This window comes from Mobula hypostoma, chromosome 7 (genome assembly GCF_963921235.1).
Source record: "Mobula hypostoma chromosome 7, sMobHyp1.1, whole genome shotgun sequence".
NCBI lineage: Eukaryota > Metazoa > Chordata > Chondrichthyes > Myliobatiformes > Myliobatidae > Mobula > Mobula hypostoma.
This window is the reverse complement of record NC_086103.1, coordinates 115,930,533-115,956,067: the sequence shown is the minus strand read 5'-3', so window position 1 is coordinate 115,956,067 and position 25,535 is coordinate 115,930,533. Positions and strand designations below refer to the sequence as shown.

At 40.4% G+C, this 25,535-nt stretch overlaps 1 protein-coding gene across 7 annotated transcripts in view; it reads left to right on the top strand.

Moving 5' to 3' along the window:
- The window catches only part of amotl1 (angiomotin like 1), a 159,551-nt gene that overhangs the window by 79,854 nt on the left and 54,162 nt on the right, over positions 1-25,535 (top strand). For all 7 annotated transcript variants that reach the window (XM_063053836.1, XM_063053834.1, XM_063053839.1 and 4 more), the window contains 2 exons: positions 299-1,226; positions 7,905-8,178. In XM_063053836.1, the coding sequence (XP_062909906.1) occupies positions 299-1,226; positions 7,905-8,178 (1,202 nt within the window). The remainder of the gene's footprint in view (positions 1-298; positions 1,227-7,904; positions 8,179-25,535) is intronic.

Here is a 25,535-nt window from a genome sequence, read left to right as displayed (position 1 = left end):
AGAAGACTGACTTAACATTTCAGTTGAAAGACATACTACAGTGCAAATGAAGATTCTGCCTAGATTTTGTGCTCAAGTTTCTACAACAGGATTTGTACTTGTGACTTTCTGACTTGTATGAAAATGTTGTCATTAAGCCAAGGCTGATATTTGCAACTACTTGTTACTGATTTCAATATATTGCAATATTTGGCTGTCCTGTGTAGGATGAAAATGCACTTTGTATTTGTGTCCAAATAATGCCACTGCCTATATTTTAAGTTAAACACATAAAAAATATAGCACTCTTTTTTTCTAGGTAAAGAGCTACTTTCCAGCCATCCTCCTCAGGAACTCATCAGGGCTCCGAAATTTGAAATGCGAGATTCAGAAGAGGTAGCAACAGGAAATGTTTTGCAGCGCTTAATTCAGGAGCATTTAAGGTATGGGAATCCAAATGAGAACATGAACTTACTGGCAATACAACAGCAAGCCACGGGGAGTGCAGGACCATCCAACAACATTGGGAGCACGCACTCTTCTACAGAAAACCTTGTGCAGGAAGATCTACAAATGGTCCACCAGTCAGCACGCCAAGAACCTCAAGGGCAAGAGCATCAGGTGGACAACACTGTGATGGAGAAGCAGGCTCAACTCACTATAGTGCAGCAGAATATTGATGAGCTACCAACCTATGAGGAAGCCAAAGCACAGTCTCAGTTCTTCAGAGGGCAGCAGCACACAACTATTGCTTCTGGTTTATATGTTACCGGAGCCACCAGTCAGAAAGCAAAGACTGAGGGGAGACCTACAGTCAACCGAGTAAGCTCTGGGCAGGTGCACAAAGATGAAGCACTAAAGGAACTTAAACAAGGTCATGTTCGTTCACTTAGTGAGAGGTTAATGCAACTTTCTCTGGAACGGAATGGTGTAAAGTCACATCCTGCTGTCTCAAGCAACAATATTCCTTCCCAACAAAGTAACAAAGTCTTCAAGAATGGGGGACAACCATCTTCACAGACCCCCACAAAAGGAGTAGATTCAAGAGGTCCACCTCCAGAATACCCTTTTAAAGTCAGGCAGATATTTTCAACACTTAATCAATCTCAAGAGCTTGGGCACTTCTACAATGATGCACCCTCAGGAATTCTTCAGGAATTGCCAAAACCATATACTGGCACTCTTGCCATTAGACAGGAAGCAACCATCCTACGCTACCAATCACCACCAGAATATGGATCGGCTAGGTAATAACAGTTCTGCTTGCACTTTTGGCAAAAATGTATGTTAAATAGAAGAAATTGTGGAAGTATAATGTTAGATTCCTTATGATGTGTACTGATTAGTTTTCTCTGGGATTGTTTTCTGTTTTTACTAACATTTCTAGAAATAGTATCAGATGTATGAGACTTTGATCCTAACCTTGTGCACACTTCACAAATTCAAAGATGTGTTTCATGAGAATTTTGGTCCATTTAAAATGCCAGCATTCATTTATAGAATTTTGACCTTTTAAGTTACTGTCATGCTTGTAAAGAAAATTTTGATTTACGTTCTGAATTCTCTGGTGGTGTATTCCCAGTGAAGACTGTGCTCTGAAAGGTTGGATCAAAGGATGGTTGGCAGCACCACTGTGCCACTTCATCAGTCTGCGGTGCCTACACGTGTCACGTGCGCACACTGTACCGATGGGGTTGTGAGACTTTTGAATTTGCGCTTGCAGAACATGGTGGATACATCTAGACTTTTAAAAAGATAAGCCGTAGGGAGAATGGCAGCGTGGCGGTTAGCATAATGCTATTACAGCGCCAGCAAAATGGGTTTAGTTCCACCACTGTAAGGAGTTTGTACCTTCTCTCAGTGACGGCATGGATTTCCTCTGGGTGGTCCAGTTCCCTCCCATATTCCAATGATGTAGGAGTTAGTAGATTAATTGGGCGGCACTGGCTCGTTGGGCATGTTACTGTGCCATATCTCCAAATAAAAAATAAATAAATAGAAGAACTCTACATTTCAAGTACTATTTGCGGAGGCAGATGCATAGGCACCTTTTCTGATATAGGGTTTCAACCTGAATCATCAACCATCCTTTGCCCCATATACAGTATGTTGCTTGCCCTATTGAGTTCTCCCAGTACTGTCACTGATGAAAATAGTGATGGATATAATTTGCAATGATAAAATCATCACACAAGAATAATTTTGTTTTTTTTCTCTCATTATAAGCCTGAAGTTAACATTAGTTTTCTCTGCAAACTATGTTGAATTAATTTTGGAGGTCACTTCTATCTCCATTTTCATTCAATGGTACAGTTTAGTTATATAGTACACTAGGTATAATATTTTCTGGCTTTTATACTGACTTTGGAAGTTAAAGTACTGGCATTTCAGCTCACCGGGTCTATTGGAGAAGATTCTACACTTCCAAAGCTCAGCAGATCCCTCCCCTTGGATAATCCTCTGATTTTTGCCATTAGCTGGGACAGGTGTGGCGAACCTATGGCACATGTGCCCTGCATGGCACAGCCAAAAATTTGTTGGCACATGGTATGCAGTACCACCCCTTGATTCTTTAAACCCCAGTCATATTAAAAAAGGTAACTAATGATTATCTTTTCTACCAAATTAAGCAGCAAGTGACTTTTTTATAACCTGAGATCAATGAGATGTCTTCACAAGAAAGATCTCACGCTAGTTTGACTGGATGGTTGTGAGACCACGTGAAGTTGGATAATACGTTTTGCTATCCTTGCAGACCTGGTCTACACATTGATATTTTGGATAGTTAACAGTTACGATGTCAATACTACTTAAAAGTGATGTTTTTTTTTCAATTGCCTTTTTAAAAGATTAATATTAATAACTTTTGACAAGTTTTCTAAAATGCTTCATGTATTTCAGTCTGTCTCTGTTATACTAGCATTAATACTAAAACAATGAATACACATATATAAGTAACAGGACTCCTCCCTTTTCCTTAAAAAAGCCATAAGTATTGTTACTAATTCATTAATCAATGATAATCTCTGCTCAAAATTACCATAACAGGTTAGAGAATTTTTTAGAAGATTATTGCCAATTTGGGCACACCTTCTCAAGATAGTTCACCACTCCCGATTTCTGGGATATCATCTTTATCTATACATCTCCATCATTGGCTCCAGCTAGCAGACAAGGCTTAGTTATAGCTGTAGAGATCAGGTGCTGTAAGAAGAATGTTGAGCTCCAGTGTTCTCAACTGCATTTGTCTGTGTCCTGCTGACCCCGTTGCTTACGTTTGGTAACATTCAGGAAATGGCTGCAGGGCAATATCAATTAGTTTCTAAGTTCATGTTCATAATAGTTTTGTCTGCCAGTGGCAACTTTGCTTAAACTTATGAAAAGTAGCAACTGTGTTTACATTAAGAGTTGGCATATTTTTAAATGAGCAAAGGGAGTTAATTGTGCTCTTCTTGTGAGTCCTAATGGTGAGAGAGGCATTTGTTGGAATGAGGGTAAGAGTGGGGAGAAAACTAGCACAAGAGGGAAGGTCAGAGGCATGGTGAAAGAGGTGAAAAGATTTGAAGGCGGGGGCAAGTAGCAGTTCAAAGTAACAATGTTCAATAATATTTCTCTGGAGAAAGTTAATGCTACATTTCATTGGTGTACCATTTACTTTAAAGTGGTGCTGGATTCTTTCATTCTTCATCCATTATGTTACTCACTTTATCTGATTACAGTAGAACTTATCAGTAAACTGGTCACGTTGCTGGTTTGAGTTCCACCAAGGCATTATGAGGAAAGACCATGGTCTATTGCCCACCCATCACTGGGCACTGAGAAGTTAGGTCCTGCATAATAACCTCTCAAAATTTATCACTGATCCCATGTTTAGGAAAGAAAAACTGGCATAAGGTAAATATTATGTTTACCTCAAATGAGCTTCCAATAGAAATGGTAGGGGCAGGTTTGATTTTGTCATTTAAAAAAAAATTAGATAAGTATATGGACAGGAAAGGAATGGAGGGTTATGGGCTGAGTGCAGGTAGATGGGACTAGGTGAGAGTAAGCATTCGGCATGGACTAGAAGGGCCGAGATGGCCTGTTTCTGTGCTGTAATTGTTATATGGTTATATAGTAAGAAGCAAATGTAAATGTAGGGTGCAGTGAATGGGTACAGAAGAATGCCCCATATTGCTCAATTGTAAATGTTATGAATAAAGTATTTTTTGTGGTGGGGGAAACTTAAGTTTGAATGGAGCCTCTACTTGTCAGGGGTACTAGTGATCTCAGGCTAAATGTGCAGACTTTGAAATCCAAGAGCAGGGCAATCCTAGTGGAACTCTGTACTGTTACATTGCAAATAATGAGGAGTCCAGATTAAAACTTGACTGTAAGGGAAGATTGTCCTTGAGAATCCTGTAAGGGAAGATTGTCCTTGAGAATCCAAGCTCCCACTGATAGTGGTGCATAAAGGTTGGCACTAGTAAATTTTATTATTTCACCAACAATAGGTTTCAGTAGGTACATTTAATGTCAGTGAAATGTATACAATATACATCCTGAAATTCTTTGTCTTTGCAGACATCCACAAAAACAGAGAAGTGCCCCAAAGAATGAATGACAGTTGAAACGTTAGAACCCCAAAGCCCAACCCCCAATTCACCCTCCCATCCGCAAGCAACAGCAAGGCAACACCCTCCCCACCCCCACCAGTAAAAAAACATCAGCACCCTCCACCGACCACTCAAGCCTGCAGCAAAGCATCAATAAAGACACAGACTTGCAGTACCTCAAAAACTACTTGTTCACTCAGTCATTCGACATACCACAGGCTCTCTATCTCTCCCCCTAATAAGGAAAAAGAGGTGTCCCTTATATTTTGTCTATTCATAATTTCTTAAGCATCTAAACCACAAAGATTCAGAAACGTTGTCAATATTTTTCAGTCTTGGTTTGTTAACTTCCAGACAGCATTTATAGCTGTGAAATCCTATATCTCAGAAGTATACGTTGAATTTCAGCCTGTAACAACAGCAAACAAGCTTATCTACCCACCAGTTGTATTCTCAGCCAGATATTTTTTGAAATTTTACAGTAAAACAATTACTAATCATATCAGTTTTATTGTATGCTTTGCCTAAGTTGTGTTAATTCGGTACTTGGAAATAGCCTGTTCGTGTCTACATGATTTTATGCCTCTTGTTGCAGAACTTTGGAAGACACTGCTGTGATTTCCCCATAATATGCCTTTCTATTCAAATAATATTGCATGACAATACAATGTTCAGCTTAAAAAGAGGTGCCAGCAAATTTATAAATCAACTAACTGATTTTGGAAAATAATTTGAAATCGCTCAAAAACAGAATAATGTCAATATTCAAAGTTAGTTTATAAAAATGTAGTACACCACTGTGTTACTGAGATATCAGTGAACATAAGCCCACAGAGTTTATGTTACAAAGGAACCACTATTTGGCGAATACTTATGTCATTTTAGCTGTGGAAATTTCCAGTAGATAGAGTGAAATGCAGTAGCAAGTCAAAATACTTTAGCAATGCTGGGACTAATGTGTTGCAAACTTAAAAATTTGGCATGGAGCCATAGTTTGCTGGGCTGACCATTCCAAACACTATCCTAAAGAAACAGAAAATGTTCTGTTCTCCCGTCTTTGTTCCTCAGTGCAAGTACAAATAATCCAATTGTTTAGTAGTTCTAAAGCAAAGTCTAATCAATGTTCTGGATAACTCCCTCAAGAAAAGGGGAAAAATCTTGCAATGAATTATTTGGCTTTCTAGTGATTCATTTTAAAAATGTCTCCCAGAAGATTTGCATTATATTTGAATTCTAAATAAGCTGCCTAAGTACTTTTTTTAAAAAAAAAACTAGCAATGTAGAATGAAAGACAAAGGAAATTTTGGAAAGACACAGTTAAGTTCGATATTGGTTGGCCCTTAAATAGAAGAATTTCTGAGATTTCAGGAGCAGCTGTTTGAATTATATGAAAACCAAATCCACAAGAGATTTAAAGATGCAAAGAACTTTTAAAGACCATTTGTATCTACAATTTTCTTTTTCTCCATTTTCATTTTTTGCAAAGATGTTTTTGCATTGAGTAAAAAAAATAAGCTTATACCAATGAAAAATACAGATTGAGAAATGAACTGAATAATGTATGGAATTGTGTGCCAGCAGGAACATAAACTATTGGTTCATATTGTTTAAAAAAAGTGTTTAAATGGCCAACTGAAGGGCTGGCAAGACTTGTTTTCAGAAAATTAATTTAGTAGCAGTGTTTACAAATGACAAGAAATTTCATGGGCTACAGCACAATGGCTTACATTGGGTCTGGCATGGTGCATCCTGTAGCATGAACTCACTAGTGACCCTAGTTGTAAACAACAGGAATTCTGCAGATGCTGGAAATTCAAGCAACACTCATCAAAGTTGCTGGTGAACACAGCAGGCCGGGCAGCATCTCTAAGAAGAGGTACAGTCAACGTTTCAGGTCGAGACCCTTGGTCCTGACAAAGGGTCTCGGCCTGAAGCATCGACTGTACCTCTTCCTAGAGATGCTGCCTGGCCTGCTGCATTCACCAGCAAATTTGATGTGTGTTGTTGACCCTAGTTGTAAGTTAGGTTTTGTACATACCGTGCCTATAAAAAGAATTCACCCATTTGGAAGTTTCCTTGTTTTATTGTTTTACAACATTGAATCACAGTGGATTTAATTTAGCTTTTTTGACGCTGATCAACAGAAAAAGACTCTTTCGTGTTAAAGTGAAAACAGATCTCTACGTAAGTGATCTAAATTAATTAAAATATAAAACACAAAATAATTGACTGCGTAAGAATTCACCCCCTTCAAGCCACTATTTAGTGATGAATTGGCTTGCTGTATTAAAGGGGGTGACTACTTAAATTAAATTAAATCTGCTGTGATTCAATGTTGTAAAACAATATAACATGAAAACTTTTGGGGACAGGGGTGGGGGGGGGTATACTTTTTATAGACACTGTAGTTGTGGAGCTATACAGCACAGATACAGGCTGTTCAGACCAGCGAATCCATATGCCGACCATTGTGCCCACCCAGTTAGTCCCACTGTCCTGTGCTTGATTCATTATTCCTCTAGTTCTGTCCCACCATGAACCTATCCAACTGCTTGTTAAATGTTACTATTGTACCTGCCTTAACCACTTCTGGCAGCTTGTTCCATATACTCACCACCTGCTGCATGAAAAAGTTGCCCCTCTGGTCCCTTTTAAGTCCTTCCCCTTAGCTGCTGGAATATAGAAGCATGGGGCATAGATTTAGAGAGACCTATGCGCCATGGTGGTATGTTTGAGCAATTGAGCTTGACTTGACTGGTATATTTGATCATTGAACCCCTCTTTCTGGGGATGGGTAGAGGGGTGGATTTAGTGGTTAAAATTTTTATAGGAATAGGCAGGAAAGGCAATTTTTTAAATAATGAATCCTGTCATATTACAGGGAACATTGAAGTCCCAATAAGGAATGAGGTGAAGAAGAGCTAGCAAACTGGACCTTATTGTGCTTTATGTGAATTGGTGAACGTAATAGTTAAGTTGTAGAATCTGGATTTTGTTGTCATTATGACTAATCTGAGAGTTTTTGAATCTGATGATACTACCAAGTGACATTTGCCAAATGGATTCAATAGACATCAAAATGTGATACCAGATCACAATGGGTCAAGTGGTCAAAAGTTGGTCAAAGTGGAGGTTTTAAGGAGCATCATACTGGAATAGTAGTGGAAAGCTATTGGAATGGAATTCCAGAGGTTCTTAGCCACGTAGACATTACCATCCAGATGTCCTGAGACCTTAAAGTATGGTACAGCTAGATGCAATATAAAGTGAGCCATTTCATGCACTTGTTTTAATTTTATCTTTATTGTGATGCTCTCTTTGTTTCACTAGGCAATGCCAGGCATTTTGTCAACCACAGCCATTGCAGCACCACAGCCCCATGTCTTCCCAGAGCTCACTGGAAAAAAATCAGTTTCAGCTTGCAACAATCCAGCCTGTTTCTCCCCAGCCACAGCCAGCATCTGCCTCAAACCAACAATTTTCCGTTGATGCTGTTTCAATTGTGGCACGTGCACAGCAGATGGTGGAGATGTTATCAGAGGAAAACCGAGCCCTGCGCCAGGAACTGGATGGTTTTTGTGAGAAAACTGCAAAGCTACAAAAGGTACTGTGGTTCCTTTGTTCTTTTGCATTAACAACCAGCCAAGTTTCAAAGGTAGTTCATTGTTAAGGTATTTGTGGCAGTTGCTAGCCATATGACTTAATCTGTTATATAGCCAATTTCTAAAAGCAACATAACTGCCTCCATTAGCCCGAAGGAACAGATAAATAAAAGCTGCATAACGAGAAACTAGAGCCTAAACATGTTATGATTTTAGGAATGTTTTCAAGAATAAACCATGTTACATCAAAATCTAATGAACGGAGCCCTGATGTTGAACACTGCTCAAGGGGAATAAGCATAACCATGTGTGACAGTACCTTGGCTGAGATGCTGTACTCAGTTTTTTTCAGTAACAACTGATGAGTCTATCCTATTACTTAATCCAATACTATTTCAAGGCTATTTGGCGCTTTCTCAGTATACCCAGTCATTTTTTTCACTCTGGTAGATGTACACATGTGGTTATCAAAAAAAACAATCTGCTAGCGGAACTCTGTGGGTCATCTGCGAAGGGAGATAGACAAGTTGATTGATGTTTTGGGCCAAGATCCTTCATCTGGGCTGAAAGTACAGGAGGGAGTTAGCATCCCACAGCTATCAAGGCTATACCACCTCCCACCCTTTCCTTAATAAGGAGGCCATTCCTTCTCATAGTTTCTCCATCTCTGCCGTACCTGCTTTTGAGGTAAGGCCTTCCACTCCAGTACATCTAAGATAACCTTTTTTTTTCCCCAGGAAGCATGCCTCTTCCCTGCACCTGTGGTTGATGGAGCCCACACCCACATCCCCTCCATTACCTACACTTCATTTATACTCTCGCCCCACCTCTACCCAGACAGGGAGAGAGTTTCCTTGGTCTTTGCCTTTCACTGCACTAGCCTCTCTAAGCAGTGCATCATTCTTGAAAATTTCCTCCAGTTGCAATGTGATACCACTTCCAGCTACATCCTTCCCTCGCCATTCCCTCCTGCTTTCTCTCCATGACTCCCTGGTTCAGTCATCCCTTACCTTCCCATAAACTTTCCCCTACAACCAGAGGAGTAACACATGTACTACACCTCTTTGCTCATCACCATTCAGGGATCTAACAGCCCTTGCAGGCATCTCCTCCTTGTCTGTTACATTCCGTGATCGTGATTTGGCCTCCTCTGTATCAGTGACACCAAGCATAGAATCGCCAAGCACTACAGTGGCCATCTGAAGTTGACTGTTGCAAGCCATTTTAATTTCATTCCCATGCTGGCTTGTCAGTCTTCAGCCTCCTGCATTACCGGTGTGAGGCCAGACACGAACTGGAATAACAGTGCCTTGTATTCCACCTGCGAGGTTTACAACGTTACAGTGGGAATATTGAATTCTGCAATTCCAGGTAACCTGCTTCGTCTCTGTCCTTTTATGTCTCCTTTCGATGAACTCAGGTCCTCTCACACACCCTTCTTTTCAAATACAGCCCCAGCCCCCATCAGCAGTTTCATTCCCCTCCCCTAGCTACTGCACCTTGTCATCACCCACACACTCTCGCCACTGTTCCCATTTGTTCACCTTCCCTTCTTTATTTAGTTCCACTCTTCAACTTCCTTTCTTATCACATTTCATGGTCTTCAGCCTAAAGGCTGATTTATACTTCTGTGTCAAATCGACGCCATAAACCCTACGCAGAGCCTACATGGATCCCTACGCCATAGCCTGACGTGCACCTCTTCCAAAATGTAACTACGTGTCGCGGCAATGCAGACTGCAACAACTGTGATTGGTCCGCTTGGTAGCATTGCATTTCCTCCTGTGCTGCAATAGCTTCCCATTGGGTGACTGAAGGGCAAGGAAGGAACTCTGACTGCAATGCTTTCCATCAAGCTTTACAGACCTCCAAAATTATGGAGGACACATTTGGCTTTTACGAAAACAGACGTTCGCCTTAAACTTGTTTACCCCGAGAAGGACTACGATGACCATGAAGCCTTGCACGGGCAGGTGTGTGCGCATGCACGACGTGCCCGAATTGCAGAGCGACGCAGGCACACCAACGCACAAGTATAAATGCTCACAACGCGTGTAGGCCACTTGCGTAGGTTACAGCGTTGATTTGACACAGAAGTATAAATCAGCCTTTATACCTTCACCTGCTACTTCCTTGCCTTCCCACTCCCATTGGACTCCATCTGTCAATCAAGCCCTTCCCCCTTGTTACACCTAGTACTTTCCAGCACTTACTGCACCCTTTCCCTTAACCTCGTTATACTGGCTATCTCCATTCTTCTGCTGTTTCAGGTGCAATGAAGGGTCTCAGCCCAAAACATCAACTGTTTCCCTCCAGAGGTGCTGCCTGACATGCTGAGTTCCTCTGTCAGCTTGCTTTATGTTCTCAATTTCATCATCTGCAGTTGCTTGAGTCTCCATGTGTTTATTGAGCCCAAGGACAAAATAGCATCAATTAGAAACCTCCAGTGTAGTTAAATCTTAAAAGGGGATCTCAACAAAAGGTTCCTGGTGCTAGTGGCCTTAGAAATATGGATTGTGGATCTCAAGCAGTGCGGTACTCAAACTGTATTGTGTGCTTACAGCTACTAAAGTTCTCTGTGTTTGCCATCACTCCTCTCAAATGTCTCCATGAATTGACACGGTCCATTACATGACTTTTCAGTAGGCTGGTCCTGGATGGCTCTTTGATGAGCTGCTGTTAAGACCCAACTTTTATTTAGTTTTTATTTAGCTTTATGCTATTAGGATTCCATTTGCATTTGCTTCTCTTCATCTGGAGTGCTGGCAGATTGAATTTAATCTCTACAAGTGTGAGGTGATGCAGTTTGGGATGTCAAATAGGAGTGTGACATGCACAGTAACTGGCAGGGTTCTGAGCAATGTTGATGAACAGAAACCTAGGGGTCCAAATCCATGGTTTCCTGAAAGTGGCAGCACTGCAATGGGCAGTGAAAGGCAATATAGCATACTTACCTTATATATTGCAACTTCACAAACCGCTAGTTTGGCCACAACTGGAATATCGTGTGTAAGGTCTGATCACCACCCTATGGGAAGCTAGTGAATGTGCTGGAGAAAATGCAGGAGATTCACCAGGCTGTTGCCTGGCTTGAAGTTTTAGCTATGGGGAGATAATGGATGGATAGGGTTTGCTCTTTTAAGAGCAGAATCAGAACCAGGTTTATTATCACTGACATATAGCATGAAGTTTGTTGTTTTGCGGTGGCGGGATAGTTCAGTGGTACTGGAAAGAGGCTGAGGAGTAAGTTGAGGTTTTAAGGTGAGTGGTAGGAGATTTAAAAGGACATCTAAGGCAAGTTTGTTTATACTGTTAATGGTTACTATCTGGAATATGGTTCCTGGGGAGGTGGTGGAGTCGGATGCAATTTTATAAATGTAAGATACATTTAGTCAGGTGGTTAACTAGATGAGGACTAGAAGGTTGCAGAACTAATGAGGACAAATGGGATTAAAGTAGCCAGGCATGTCCACGGAGAGCTGAAGGTTGCTATTCTGTGCTCTCTGACTCTGATCAACTTAGCAAAGAAAAATGTTAGCATTCGTTGATGTTTCCAATTGGAAACATCTATCAATGTGAGTCAGAAAAGGAGACAGATATTTGATAAAGAGAATTAGTTCCACATTGTCATCTTTCTTCGGAAAAGGAGGCAGACTGGGGTGAAACTGAAAGATCATAGATTGTGATGAAGTACATTTGTAAATTGTGTGTAAATGTTTTGATCTGGTATGTTTCGTTGTGAAGAATAATAACATTCCTGCGTTCTTTGAATTCTCTGCTTATATCTGTTTAATATAATACTAATAAATAGAATGTCAAGGTGCAAGAAAACTTCATGAAACCCATTACACAGTGTAATTTGTAACTGTCAGACATTTGAATATATGCCAGTCACCTCACCAAAAAACCAAAGCTGATCATTTTAAATGTAAACCAATCATTTAATCTGTCATTTGTCAATTACTACGAATTTATATAAAACTCCATCCTGCTCTGGCTACTGCATTAGTAATAAAACCTTTATCCATCAGTATTATGAAAATTTCTCCAACTTTAAAATTTGATTTAGCTTTTTCTTTCAGAAACCTGACTCTTCAGAATTCTTGCCTAGTATCTAAATTTCCTCTTTGTCCCTCCGTCTATGTCCTGTTACTCTCCTAGCTATCAGATACAGAATATTACTGCTATAATTTAGCATTTTTGATTATTTACTAAAAGGCTGTGTGCCAAAGAATGGATCTTTCCTCCCACTTCTCTGCTTAGGCTACATTAATTAACTGTAATTTCCATATACCTGTGTCAGTTTTGCTTTTGTATGTGCCAAACTATTACAGAACTGTAATCAATATATGGAAAACTTCTGGCTCTTGTAATAAATTAGTGAAAAATGCTTCTTGTACACACTCACAACTAAGTTCTATAGTTGTTTTCTAATCAAAAAGAAATGAGTCCTGAATTTTTTGTATGTTTATATTAGATTGTGAACCATGGTCAATCCAAAAAACATACAGTATATCAGAAGTGTATACAATTATGCGAGGCCTAGATGGGGTGAATTTGCACAGTCTTTTTCCCAGGGTTGAGGAAGCAAGAACTAAATGACGTATATTTGGGTGGACTTTTCAATGAGCTTCAATCATCACTCGCTTGTGGGAGAGGTGAAATGAGGTTGGAAAGGAGCTTGAGGCCTTTTGGAACTTTTCAACAGGCTTCAATCATAACTATCTATCAGGCACTTGGTAAAGGCCAGTATAAAAAAGCAAGGTGTAGGCGGAGCAGCCATTGTGTGAGTGAGCCAGTGTTAGAGTGGTCCAGGCTCAAGAGACAAAGGCTATAATTAAATTTCTAGTAAGTTTTTCTTTCTTCCTTTGTCTATTGCTACGTAGTTAATGAAGTGAGAATGGATCATGGGTTAGTGGTATGTTCTTCATGTGAGATGTGGGAACTCTAGGAGACCTCTAATTTCCCTGATAACTATGTACATTTGCACGAGGTTTATCAAACTGCATCTCCTTATAAATCATGTTAGGAAATTGAAACTTCAGCTGGATGACCTTCCACTCATATGGGAGAATGAGATGGCAATAGATAAGAGCTACAGGGAGGTAGTCACCCCTAAATTGCAGGAGGCAGGTATGTGTATGACTATCAAGAAAGGGAATAGGCACCCAGTGCAAAGTACCCCTGTGGCTGTTCCCCTCTGGTGTAAGTATACAGCTTGGATAATCTTGGGAGGGGACGATCTACGGCGGGGTGGGGGGGGGGGGGAAGCCACAGCATTCAGGTCTGTGGCACTGAGTCTGGCTCTGAGGCTCAGAAAGGAAGGGAGTGATAGGGATTTCTATAGTTAGAGAAGCAGACAGCAGATTCTGTGGATGTGAAAGCAACACTTGGATGGTATGATGTCTCCAAGGTGCCTGAATCGGGGGATGCGTCGGATCAGGTCTACAGCATTCTGAAGGGGAAGGGTAAACAGCTGGAAATCCCTTTTCCTACCTACTGACAGAGGTGGGAAAACAGATGAAATCCTGAAGAAAGAATATAAGGAATAAGGAAGAAAGTTGAAAACCAGGGCCTCAAAGGTAGTAATCTCCAAATTACTCCCTGTGCCACAGACTGGTGACGGCAGGGATAGGATGATTTGGCAGATGAATGTATGGCTGAGGAATTGGTACAGTGGGCAGATTTCTGGATTATTGGGATCTCTTCTGGGGAAGGTATAACCTGTACGAAAAGGGCAGGTTACATCTGAACTGGAGTAACCAGTATCCTTGTGGGTACGTTTGCTAGAACTGTTGGCAAGAGTTTGAACTAATTTGTCAGGGAGGTCAGAACAGGAGTGATAGCTCTGAGGATGGGGCATTTGGAATACAAGTAGAAGCAATGTGTAATGAGACTGTGAGGAAGGACAGGCTGGTAGATTATAGGACAAAATTGCTGTCAGTAGGGTGAGTTAAGTGGAACATGGGAGCAAAGTCGAAAAGGATAGTGAATACAGGACTGAAGAACTTATATTTGAACGTATGCAGTGTAGCGAATAAGATGACTGATCTTCTAGCACAGTTAGAGACTGGCAGGTATGACATGGGCATCGATGAGTCATGGCTGTAAAAGGATCATAGTTGGGAGTTTAATATCCAAGGATACACATTGTATCAAAAAGACTGGCAAGCAGGCAGCAGGGTGGAGTGACTCTGTTGGTTTAAAAACAAATGATGTCAAATCCTCAGAAAGAAATGACAGAGGATCAGTAAATATAGAATCCTTGTGGGCAGAGTTGAGAAACCGCTGATAAGATCCTGATGGGAGTTATATGTGGGGCTTCAAACAGTGGCCAGGATGTGGGGTACAAATTACAACAGGAGATATAGAGCATAGAAAAGTACAGCACAGTACAGGCCCTTCAGCCCACAATGTTGTGCCGACCCTCAAACCCTACCTCCCATATAAACCCCCACCTTAAATTCCTCCATATACCTGTCTAGTAGTCTCTTAAACTTCACTAGTGTATCTGCCTCCACCACTGACTCAGGCAGTGCATTCCACGCACCAACCAGTCTCTCAGTAAAAAACCTTCCTCTAATGTCCCCCTTGAACTTCCCGCCCCTTACCTTAAAGCCATGTCCTCTTGTATTGAGCAGTGGTGCCCTGGGGAAGAGGCGCTGGCTATCCACTCTATCTATTCCTCTTATTATTTTGTACACCTCTATCATGTCTCCTCTCTTCGTCCTTCTCTCCAAAGAGTAAAGCCCTAGCTCCCTTAATCTCTGATCATAATGCATACTCTCTAAACCAGGCAGTATCCTGGTAAATCTCCTCTGTACCCTTTCCAATGCTTCCACATCCTTCCTATAGTGAGGCGACCAGAACTGGACACAGTACTCCAAGTGTGGCCTAACCAGAGTTTTATAGAGCTGCATCATTACATCACGACTCTTAAACTCTATCCCTCGACTTATGAAAGCTAATACCCCATAAGCTTTCTTAACTACCCTATCCACCTGTAAGGCAACTTTCAGGGATCTGTGGACATGTACCCCCAGATCGCTCTGCTCCTCCACACTACCAAGTATCCTGCCATTTACTTAGATAGAGATAGAAAAGGCATGTAAAAAAGAGCAATGTTATAATAGTCATGGGGGATTTTAATCTGCAGGTATGTTGGGAAAATCAGGTTGGTGTTGGATCCCAAGAAAGGGAATTTTTAGAATGCCTACGAGATGGCTTTTTAGAGCAGCATGTAGTTAAGCTCAGTAGGGAAAGAGCAACTCTGAAATGGGTGTTGTGAAATGAGCCAGATTTGATTAGGGAATTTAAGGTAAAAGAACCCTTAGGAGACAGTGATCATAATATGATAGAATTCACTGTGCAATTTGAGGGGATGAAACTAAAATCAGATGTATCAGTTTGGAATAAAGAGAAGTACAGAAAGAGGACAGAGGGGCCAGCCAAAATTGACTGGAAGGGGACACTAGCAGGGATGATGGCAGAATAGCAATGGCTGGAGTTTCTAGGAGAAATTTGGAAGGCACAGGATAGATACATCCCAGAGAAGAAGTAGTATTCTAATTGGAGGATAAGGCAACAATGGCTGACGAGGGAAGTCAGAGGCAGCATAAAAGCAAATGGCACACACAAAATGCTGGAGGAACTCAGCAGGCCAGTCAACATCTATGGAAAAGAGTACTGTTGACATTTTGGGCTGAGACCCTTCAGCAGGACTGGAGAAAAAAAGATTTAGATTTAAAAGTTAGGGGGAGAGGCTCCTCATCCTTTTTTTCTCCAGTCCTGCTGAAGGGTCTTGGCCTGAAACGTTGACTGTACTCTTTTCCCATAGATGCTGTCTGGCCTGCTGAGTTCCTCCCATTTTGTGGGTGTTGTTTGGATTTCCAGCATCTGCAGATATTCTCTGGCTTGTGATTGGATAAAAGCAAATGAGAAGGCTTATAATATAGCAAAATTTAGGGGGAAGTTAGAGGATTGGAAAGCTTTTAAAAACCAACAGAAGACAACTAAAAAGCAATAAGGAGAGAAAAAAATGAAATATGCAGGTAAGCTAGTTAATAATATAATAAGGAATACCAGAAGTTTTTGTTTCAAATATATAAAGAGTAAAAGAGAGGTGAGAGTGTATATCTGACTGCTGGAACATTACACTAGAGAGGCAGCAATGGAGGACAAAGAAATGATGTATAAACTTTTAGTATTTTGCATTACTCTTCATTGTGGAAGATGTCAGCAGTATGGCAGAAATTGTGGAGGGTCAGAGAGAGAGGTCTATTACTATTACAAAGGACAAAGTGCTTGCGAAGCTAAAAATTCTGAAGGTAGATAAGTCACCTGGACCAGATGGGTTCTGAAAGAGATAACCGAAGAAACTGCAGAGGCATTAATAGTAGTCGTTCAAGAATTGCTAGATTCTGGATGGTTCAGGGGGACCTGGAAAATTGCAAATGTCACTCTACTCATTAAGAAGGGAGGGAGATAAAAGAAAGGAAATGAAAGACAAATAAGCCTGACAGTGCAGACAAAAATTATACCATTTTCATTTTTGCATTATTTATTGTTATTTATGGTAAAATAGTATAATGAGGTCATGTTCATGAACCATTCAGAAATCTGATTTTGGAGTGGGTGTTGTTCCTATATCAGTAAATGTGTGTCTTCATGCTCTCATAACTTCTCCCTGATGGTAGTAATGAGAGCATGACTAGATTGGTGAGGGTCATTAATGATGGATGCTGCCTTCTTGAGGCTCAGCTTCTGGAAGATGTTGATGGTGGTCAGGTTTCTGCCTGTGATGGAGCTGGTTGAGTCTACAGCCCTCTACAGCCTCTTGCATTCCTGTACATTGGAGCCTTCGTACCAGGCTATGAAGCCACCAGTCAGAATGCTTTACATCTTTAAAAAATTTGGAAGAGTCTTTGGTATTGTTCTAAATCTTACAAACTCCTCATGCAGTAGAACTACTGGTGAGCCTTCTTCATGATTACATCAGTGTGCTGGGCACAGGACAGATTTTTGGAGATATTGATCACAGGAACTTGAACGTTTGTTGCCATTTGCAAAATATTTGAAATGTACATCAGACTGCTGGTGTGATCTTGTGATTAGTACATTTTCAGCTTGTAGGTTTAACTATAGAAGTCTTCCATTGGTAATGACAGGAACAGAACAGTGCAAATGAAAATGCCAGATAATTGTATGAAAATAACATCAAACTACAGCTGTCCACCCATAACTGAGCTGTAGGTTTTGTATTTATTAGTAACCATGATGAATCATGGTTTCAACAATGTTTCATTAAAAAAAAGAATAAGTCGGTCGGGGTAGGATTAGAGTAAAAATGGGTGCTTGATGGTTGACATGTCTAGGTGGACTAATTGACCTGCTTCAGTAGCGTAAAGTATTAAATTATGCTTTGTTCTGCATTATGACATGAAGTCTGTATCCAAACACCAAACACCATTGCCAGTGCAACTGTCAACTTGTGAGCTTTTTTAAATTGAAACAAATATTAGGAAGACTTTCTTTCCTCAAAGAGACGATTGAAATGACCCGACAGGACAGTATGGCAGGGCCATTCAAAATGGTGTTAGATTCAAAGTTAGGTAAGTTGCTAAGAGTAGAAATGGGCTGTAATTGGCTGGTTGGTTATTTTTGCTCTCAGCAGTTGTCTGATGGTATATCCTATACTCTGATAACTGAGATAATAAATGCTCTGCACATATTTGGAAATAAATATTTGAATTTGTTACCCAAAAGTGTGATGTTTTTGCTTCATCTGCACATACTCATCGAGAGGATTGTGCTTGGTGTTCCTGGACCCTGGGCACAAGAGTGGGAGAATGATGAATAATTGGTTATGTTTTTCTTTGACTACTAGTATTTTTAAGGGGGAAAAACACATCCACTGGCAATCTATCCTGAAACCTTACAATTTCTTTCAAAGAAGAGCTGGAAGAGCTAGAAGCAGCATGTCACTTTCTGCATCTGAAACCTCAAAGAATTTGTGCCTTCATCACTATTTCCAGTGACAACAATGATGTAATCCATTTTCATATCAGGATCAGTATGCGTGACCAGGGAGTATTATGTTCTATTTATGGTCTGCAAGTTACTAGTTAAAGGACCAGCAGATAGATTGTTTACTATATTTTGGCTTGAAGGGAATGAAAACACTTACTTTTTTTTGGAAAATACAGGGAAGAATTAACTATAGGTTGCTGGCGTTTACTTATTTTACTAGTTCTCCCCTGACTTTATTTCCTACAATGATTGAAGGATCACAGTCAAGAGTTTCTGTGGCTGACGAGTATTGATTTGTGATGGATAGATCTAGTGTGGTGTTTGTTCTAGCGTAGGCATAATGATGAAAATGTCTTCCATCTGAGGCACTGCTGACTGCAGATGCTGAAGCCTGGAACAAAGGACCAACTGATGGGGGAGTAATCAATGTTGCAGATCAAGACTGATGCAGAGAACATGGGAGAATATGGCACACAAACTTTGGCCTACATTGCCTTTTGTTGACTATGGTGCCAGTCCAAACTAATCTCATCTGCCTGCACACAGTGTTTATCCCTCAATTCCATTCCTTTTAATGTGCCAGTCTATATGCTTCATATCTGTTTCCACAACTTCCTCTGTCAGCACGTTCCAGGCATCTATCCCACTGTGTTTAAAAACAAAAACATTTGTTTGAAAGATAGGTGTTGACCTAAAATGTTGACTACCCCTTTACCTCCGCAGATGCTGCTTGACCTGCTGAGTTTCTCCAACAACTTGATTTTTTTTTGTTTCCATCTGAGCGGAGATTACAATTTTTTATTCTGTAGAAATGAATGTGTTCGGAATTGTATGAGCTTCCTTTGTTTCATACTTTATGTCATATATAGTAGAGTACAGCATGTCTCAGCAGATATCATTACAGGTCAGGCTGAACTAGAAAGAATATTTGTTGGGCTCAGACAAAACCAAGTTAATTGCAAATCTGTTAGACCTTTTTGTTTTTGTCCAGAGATCTTGCCTGTCCAGCACAAGTTGGTCGATATAAATGATTGCCTGCCATTTTCAGAGATTTCAGTAAAAATAGCATTTTTTAATTAATTGTTTATTGGAATTTCTCCAAGTCATTTTCAAAGTCTACATTAAGAGCAGAGTTTTTAATGAAGTACTGTTTCTATTCTGGATCTAATAAGTAAATTGAAAATGCAGGAACGAAGTAAATTCAAATTATACAATAGAGTTTTGTTAATTAGATGTAATTCTGCACTGAAACTAATTTTAAAAAATGCACCCATTTGCATGTTTTTAACCTCACTTTAATGCAGCATACTGTTTCAACCATGCAAAACTATTGACAGTGCACAATATCTGATGGTTTCTCTTGTCCTTGACTAGAAGCACTCACTGCTACGATTGTTGGCACTGAAGTGTTTTTATGCATTATCAAACCTGTTTTTTTTCCAGTCAATTTAACATTGCTATACTGGTATTCCACCCATCCTCCTCTATTGTTTATGCACAAGATGTTTAAATAAGACATCTCTACTTCACAAATTGGGGGGTGTAGATTTACATTTTTAACGTATGAGAATATGGCTAGGTCAAGCTAGTGATATCTTATAACCATATAACAATTACAGCACGGAAACAGGCCATCTCGGCCCTTCTAGTTTGTGCCGAATGCTTACTCTCACTTAGTCCCACTGACCTGCACACAGCCCATAACCCGCCATTCTCTCCTGTCCACATAGCTATCCAATTTTACTTTAAATGACAATATCGAACCTGCCTCTACCACTTCTACTGGAAGCTCGTTCCACACAGCTACCACTCTCTGAGTAACGAAGTTCCCCCTCGTGTTACCCCTAAACTTTTGCCCCCAACTCTCAACTCATGTCCTCTTGTTTGAATCTCCCCTACTCTCAATGGAAAAAGCCTATCCACGTCAACTCTATCTATTCCCCCTCATAATTTTAAATACCTCTATCAAGTTCCCCCCTCAACCTTCTACACTGCAAAGAATAAAGACCCAACTTGTTCAACCTTTCTCTGTAACTTAGGTGCTGAAACCCAGGTAACATTCTAGTAATCTTCTCTGTACTCTTTCTATTTTGTTGACATCTTTCCTATAATTTGGTGACCAGAACTGTACAGAATACTCCAAATTTGGCCTTACCAATGCCTTGTACAATTTTAACATTACATCCCTACTCCTATACTCAATGCTCTGATTTATAAAGACCAGCATACCAAAACCTTTCTTCACCACCCTATCCACATAAGATTCCACCTTCAGTGAACTATGCACCATTATTCCTAGATCCCTCTGTTCTACTGCATTCTTCAATGCCCTACCATTTACCATGTATGTCCTATTTTGATTAGTCCTACCAAAATGTTGCACCTCACATTTATCAGCATTAAACTCCATATGCCATCTTTCAGCCCACTCTTCTAACTGGCCTTAATCTCTCTGCAAGCTTTGAAAACCTGCTTCATTATCCACAACGCCACCTATTTTAGTATCATCTGCATACTTACTAATCCAATTTACCACCCCATCATCCAGATCATTAATGTATATGACAAACAACATTGGACCCAGTACAGATCCCTGAGGCACTCCACTAGTCACCGGCCTCCAACCTGACAAACAGTTATCCACCACTACTCTCTGGTGTCTCCCATCCAGCCACTGTTGAATTCATTTTACTACTTCAATATTAATATCTAACGATTGAACCTTCCTAACCAACCTTCCATGTAGAACCTTGTCAATGCCTTACTGAAGTCCATATAGACAACATCTACTGCTTTACCCTCGTCAACTTTCCTAGTAACCTCTTCAAAAAATTCATTAAGATTTGTCAAGCATGACCTTCCACGCACAAATCCATGTTGACTGTTCCTAATCAGACTCTGTCTATCCAGATAATTATATATACCATCTCTAAGAATACTTTCCATTAATTTACCCACCACTGACGTCAAACTTGCAGGCGAATAATTGCTAGGTTTACTCTTAGAACCCTTGTTAAACAATGGAACAACATGAGCAATATGCCAATCCTCCAGCACCAACCCCATTTGTAATGACATTTGAAATATTTCTGTCAGAGCCCCTGCTATTTCCACACTAACTTCCCTCAAGGTCCTAGGGAATATCCTGTCAGGACCCGGAGACTTATCCACTTTTATATTCATTAAAAGCGCCAATACTTCCTCTTCTTTAATCACCATAGTTTCCATAACTTCCCTACCTGTTTCCCTTACCTTACACAATTCAATATCCATCTCCTTAGCGAATACCGAAGAAAATAAATTGTTCAAAATCTCCCCCATCTCTTTTGATTCCACAAATTGCTGTCCACTCTGATTCTCTAAGGGACCAATTTTATCCCTCACTATCCTTTTGCTATTAATATAACTGTAGAAACCCTTTGGATTTATTTTCACCTTATTTGCCAAAGCAACCTCGTATCTTTTAGCTTTTCTAATTTCTTTCTTAAGTTTCTTTTTGCATTCTTTATATTCCTCGAGCACCTCATTCACTCCATGCTGCCTATATTTATTGTAGATCTCTCTCTTTTTTCGAACCAAGTTTCCAATATCCCTTGAAAACCATGGCTCTCTCAAACTTTTAACCTTTCCTTTCAACCTAACAGGAACATAAAGATTCTGTACCCTCAAAATTTCACCTTTAAATGACCTCCATTTCTCTATTACATCCTTCACATAAAACAATTTGTCCCAATCCACTCCTTCTAAATCCTTTCGCATCTCCTTAAAGTTAGCCTTTCTCCAACCAAAAATCTCAACCCTGGGTCCAGACCTATCCTTCTCCATAATTATATTGAAATTAATGGCATTGTGATCACTGGACCCGAAGTGCTCCCTAGCACATACCTCCATCACCTGACCTGTCTTATTCCCTAACAGGAGATCCAACACTGCCCCTTCTCTAGTTGGTACCTCTATGTATTGCTGCAAAAAAAACTATCCTGCACACATTTTACAAACTCCAAACCACCTAGCCCTTTTACAGTATGGGCTTCCCAGTCTATGTGTGGATAATTAAAATCTCCCACAATGACAACCTTGTGCTTACTACAAATACCTGCTATCTCCTTACAATTTTGCTCCTCCAATTCTTGCTCTCCATCAGTTGGTCTATAATACACCCCTATAAGTGTTACTACATCTTTCCCATTCCTCAATTCCACCCAAATAGCCTCCCTAGACGAGCCCTCTAATCTATCCTGCCAGAGCACCGCTGTAATATTTTCTCTGACAAGCAATGCAACACCTCCCCCTCTTGTCCCTCTGATTTTATCACACCTGAACAATGAAATCCAGGAATATTTAGTTGCCAATCACACCCCTCCTGCAATCATGTTCACTAATAGCTGTAGCATCATACTTCCAGGTACCAATCCATACTCAAAGCTCATCCACCTTTCTTTCAATGCTCCTAGCATTGAAATAAATGCATTTAAGAAATTTTCCACCTCTTACTCTCTGTTTATCACTAACGGTGCAAACAACTTTACTATCTCCTTTTTCTTTCTTCTCCCCTACATCTGTTCCTACACTGTGGTTCCAATCCCCCCTTGTATCTAGTTTAAATCCACTGGAGCCTCTCTAGCAAACCTACCTGCAAGAATATTTGTCCCCCTCCAGTTCAGATATAAACCGTCGTGCCAGAACAGGTCCCACCTTCCCTGGAAAACTGCCCAATTATCTACAAAACTGAAGCCCTCCCTCCTGCACCATGTCCTCAGCCACGTGTTGATCTGCGCTATCTTACTATTTCTAAACCCGCCTGCATGTGGCACTGGTAGCAATCCTGAGATTGCTATCCTGGAGGTCCTGTCCTTTAACTTGGTGCCTAACTCCCTGAACTCACCTTTCAGGACCTCCTCACTCTTCCTACCCACGTCATTGGTCCCTACATGGACCACGACATCTGGCTGCTCACCCTCCCTCTTGAGAGTAGTGAGAACTCGAGCTGAGATGTCACGGACCTTGGCACCAGGGAGGCAGCAGACAATCTGGGATTCTCGATCTCTTCCACAGAACCGCTTATCTGTCCCCTTAACTATCGAATCCCCTATCACTACTGCTCTCCTCTTTTCCCTCCTTCCCTTCTGAGCTGAGGGTCCCGTCTTAGTGCCAGAGACGCAACCACTGCAACTTGTCCCTGGTAGGTCGTCCCCATCAACAGTATCCAAAATGATATATTTATTATTGGTGGGAACGGCCACAGGGGTGCTCTGCTCATTCAGTCTGTTCCCTTTCCCTCTCCTGACAGTCACCCAGCTTCCCGTCTACTGACTCTTAGGGGTGACTATCTCTCTGTAACTCCTGTTTATTTCTGCCTCTGTATCTTAAGCATACACACATACAAAATAGGAGGAGTTGAGTATCTTTAGTCTGCTCTGCTATCACAACAATTGCTCTTGAATGTAACCTCAATTCACATTGCCATCTATTCTTGAAATCTTCAGCCCTTCCTTATCAATAATCTGTTTACCTCTGCCTTAAAAATCGAGCTTTGTGCATTAAGTAATAACATTGAATGACAACTCCAAAACCTGATAGAAGTGAAAATATGGAGTAATAATCAAGCTCTCTGAAAGTCACTAAACTATATTTAGCTGATGCTGATGAGAATATAGAGTTATGTAATATTGAATGATATACAGCTTTGAAACAAGCCTTTTGCTTCAACCTATTCAGGCCGACCAAGTTGTCTACCTGAGCTAGTCCCGCTTATCTGCATTTGACCCATTTCACTCTGAACCTTTCCTAACTGTCTAAATGCCATTTAAACATTGTAATTGTACATAATTCTACCAGTTCTTGCAGCAGCTTCTTCATTAGACCCACGATCCTTTGTGAAAAAACTTGTTCCTTAGGCCCCATTTAAATTGTTTGCCTCCCACAATTTACCCAAGTCCTGTAGCTTTAAATCCCTTTACCCTGGGAAAAAGACTGATCTTATCTATGTCCTTTGTGCTGTTAAAGACCTCTGCAATGCTTCAGGGAAAACAGTCCCAGTATACCTAGTCTTGCCCTTGTAATTCGTACTGTCCAGCCCTTCTGAACATCCTTGTGAATATTTTCTACACCCTTTCTGGGTTAGTGACATCTTTCCTTTAGCTGGGCAACCAAAACTGCACACAGGTCCCCAGGTGTGGCCTCATTAACATCTTGTACAGCTGCAACTGACATCCCAACTCTTGTCAGTGCCCTGATCAATGAAGGCAAACATTCTAAGTGCCATTATCGCCATCCTCTGTATCTGCAGCACAACTTTGAGGGAGCTATGTATTTGTACCCCTCAGACTCTGTTCTGCAACACTCTTCAGGATGTTGTTATTTACTGTGTAAAATATAGCAGAACTACAAATGGATTAAACTTGTTTCATATTTATCTGGGAAATTAAGTGCTTGGATTATTCATATCATAGTAAAAGCAGTGCATGCGCAATATGTAGAAGAGTATTTCTCTATTCCCTATCTTTCCCTATGCAATATATTTAAAAAAATTAATTGGATTTAGTGCAATCTTGAAATGCATTAAATAGTCTGTATGACCCATTGATAAGCAATCCCAACAGAGGTTTATCCATTTCAAACCAGCAGTAAAATATCCTAAAGCACTTCAAAGATACAAGACAGAAATTGACACCAAGCCAAATGGAAATGATATCAGTCCAGAAATTGTTCGTAAGATTTGTGATCTTGGGTGTGCAGAAAAAAAATGCATCTGTTTGAATTAAAAAAGGGTTGTGATTCAGCTTAAATTGCTGGCCGATCTGTTAAGTCTAGCTTAATATGGAAAAGAGTCTCAGCATAAGTGTTTCCATTGCTAATTAATGTCCTAGCAACCATTTCATCCTGATAATAACCATTATACAGGCAACATTAATAAGGTAATTTATAGTTTCAATAAGCCATGTAATTGTCATACAATATTCAGATTCAGAATCTGGATATTGTATATAGGAACCCAACTGCTGAGTTACTTATGATGCTAGATGTAATGCCTCACTCTTATTTTTGATACATTTTTCTTCTTTTCCTCTCATTCCATGTACATTATGATTAATCAACCCTCTGACCACTTGGGTTGTGTCTCCAGCCTTAGATCCCAATAGGGGTTAAGTCACTGGTCATAACTTTCTGGAGCACTGGTTACCCATTGGGCACAATTGAGTCATTGACTTAGGATATTCCTGGCCCTAGCCTACCTACCAAGAATACTGTTTATCGTGCCTACCCCTCTGCTGTCAGATTTTTGAATGGACAATGAACCCATGAACACTACCACAGTATTTCCCTCTTT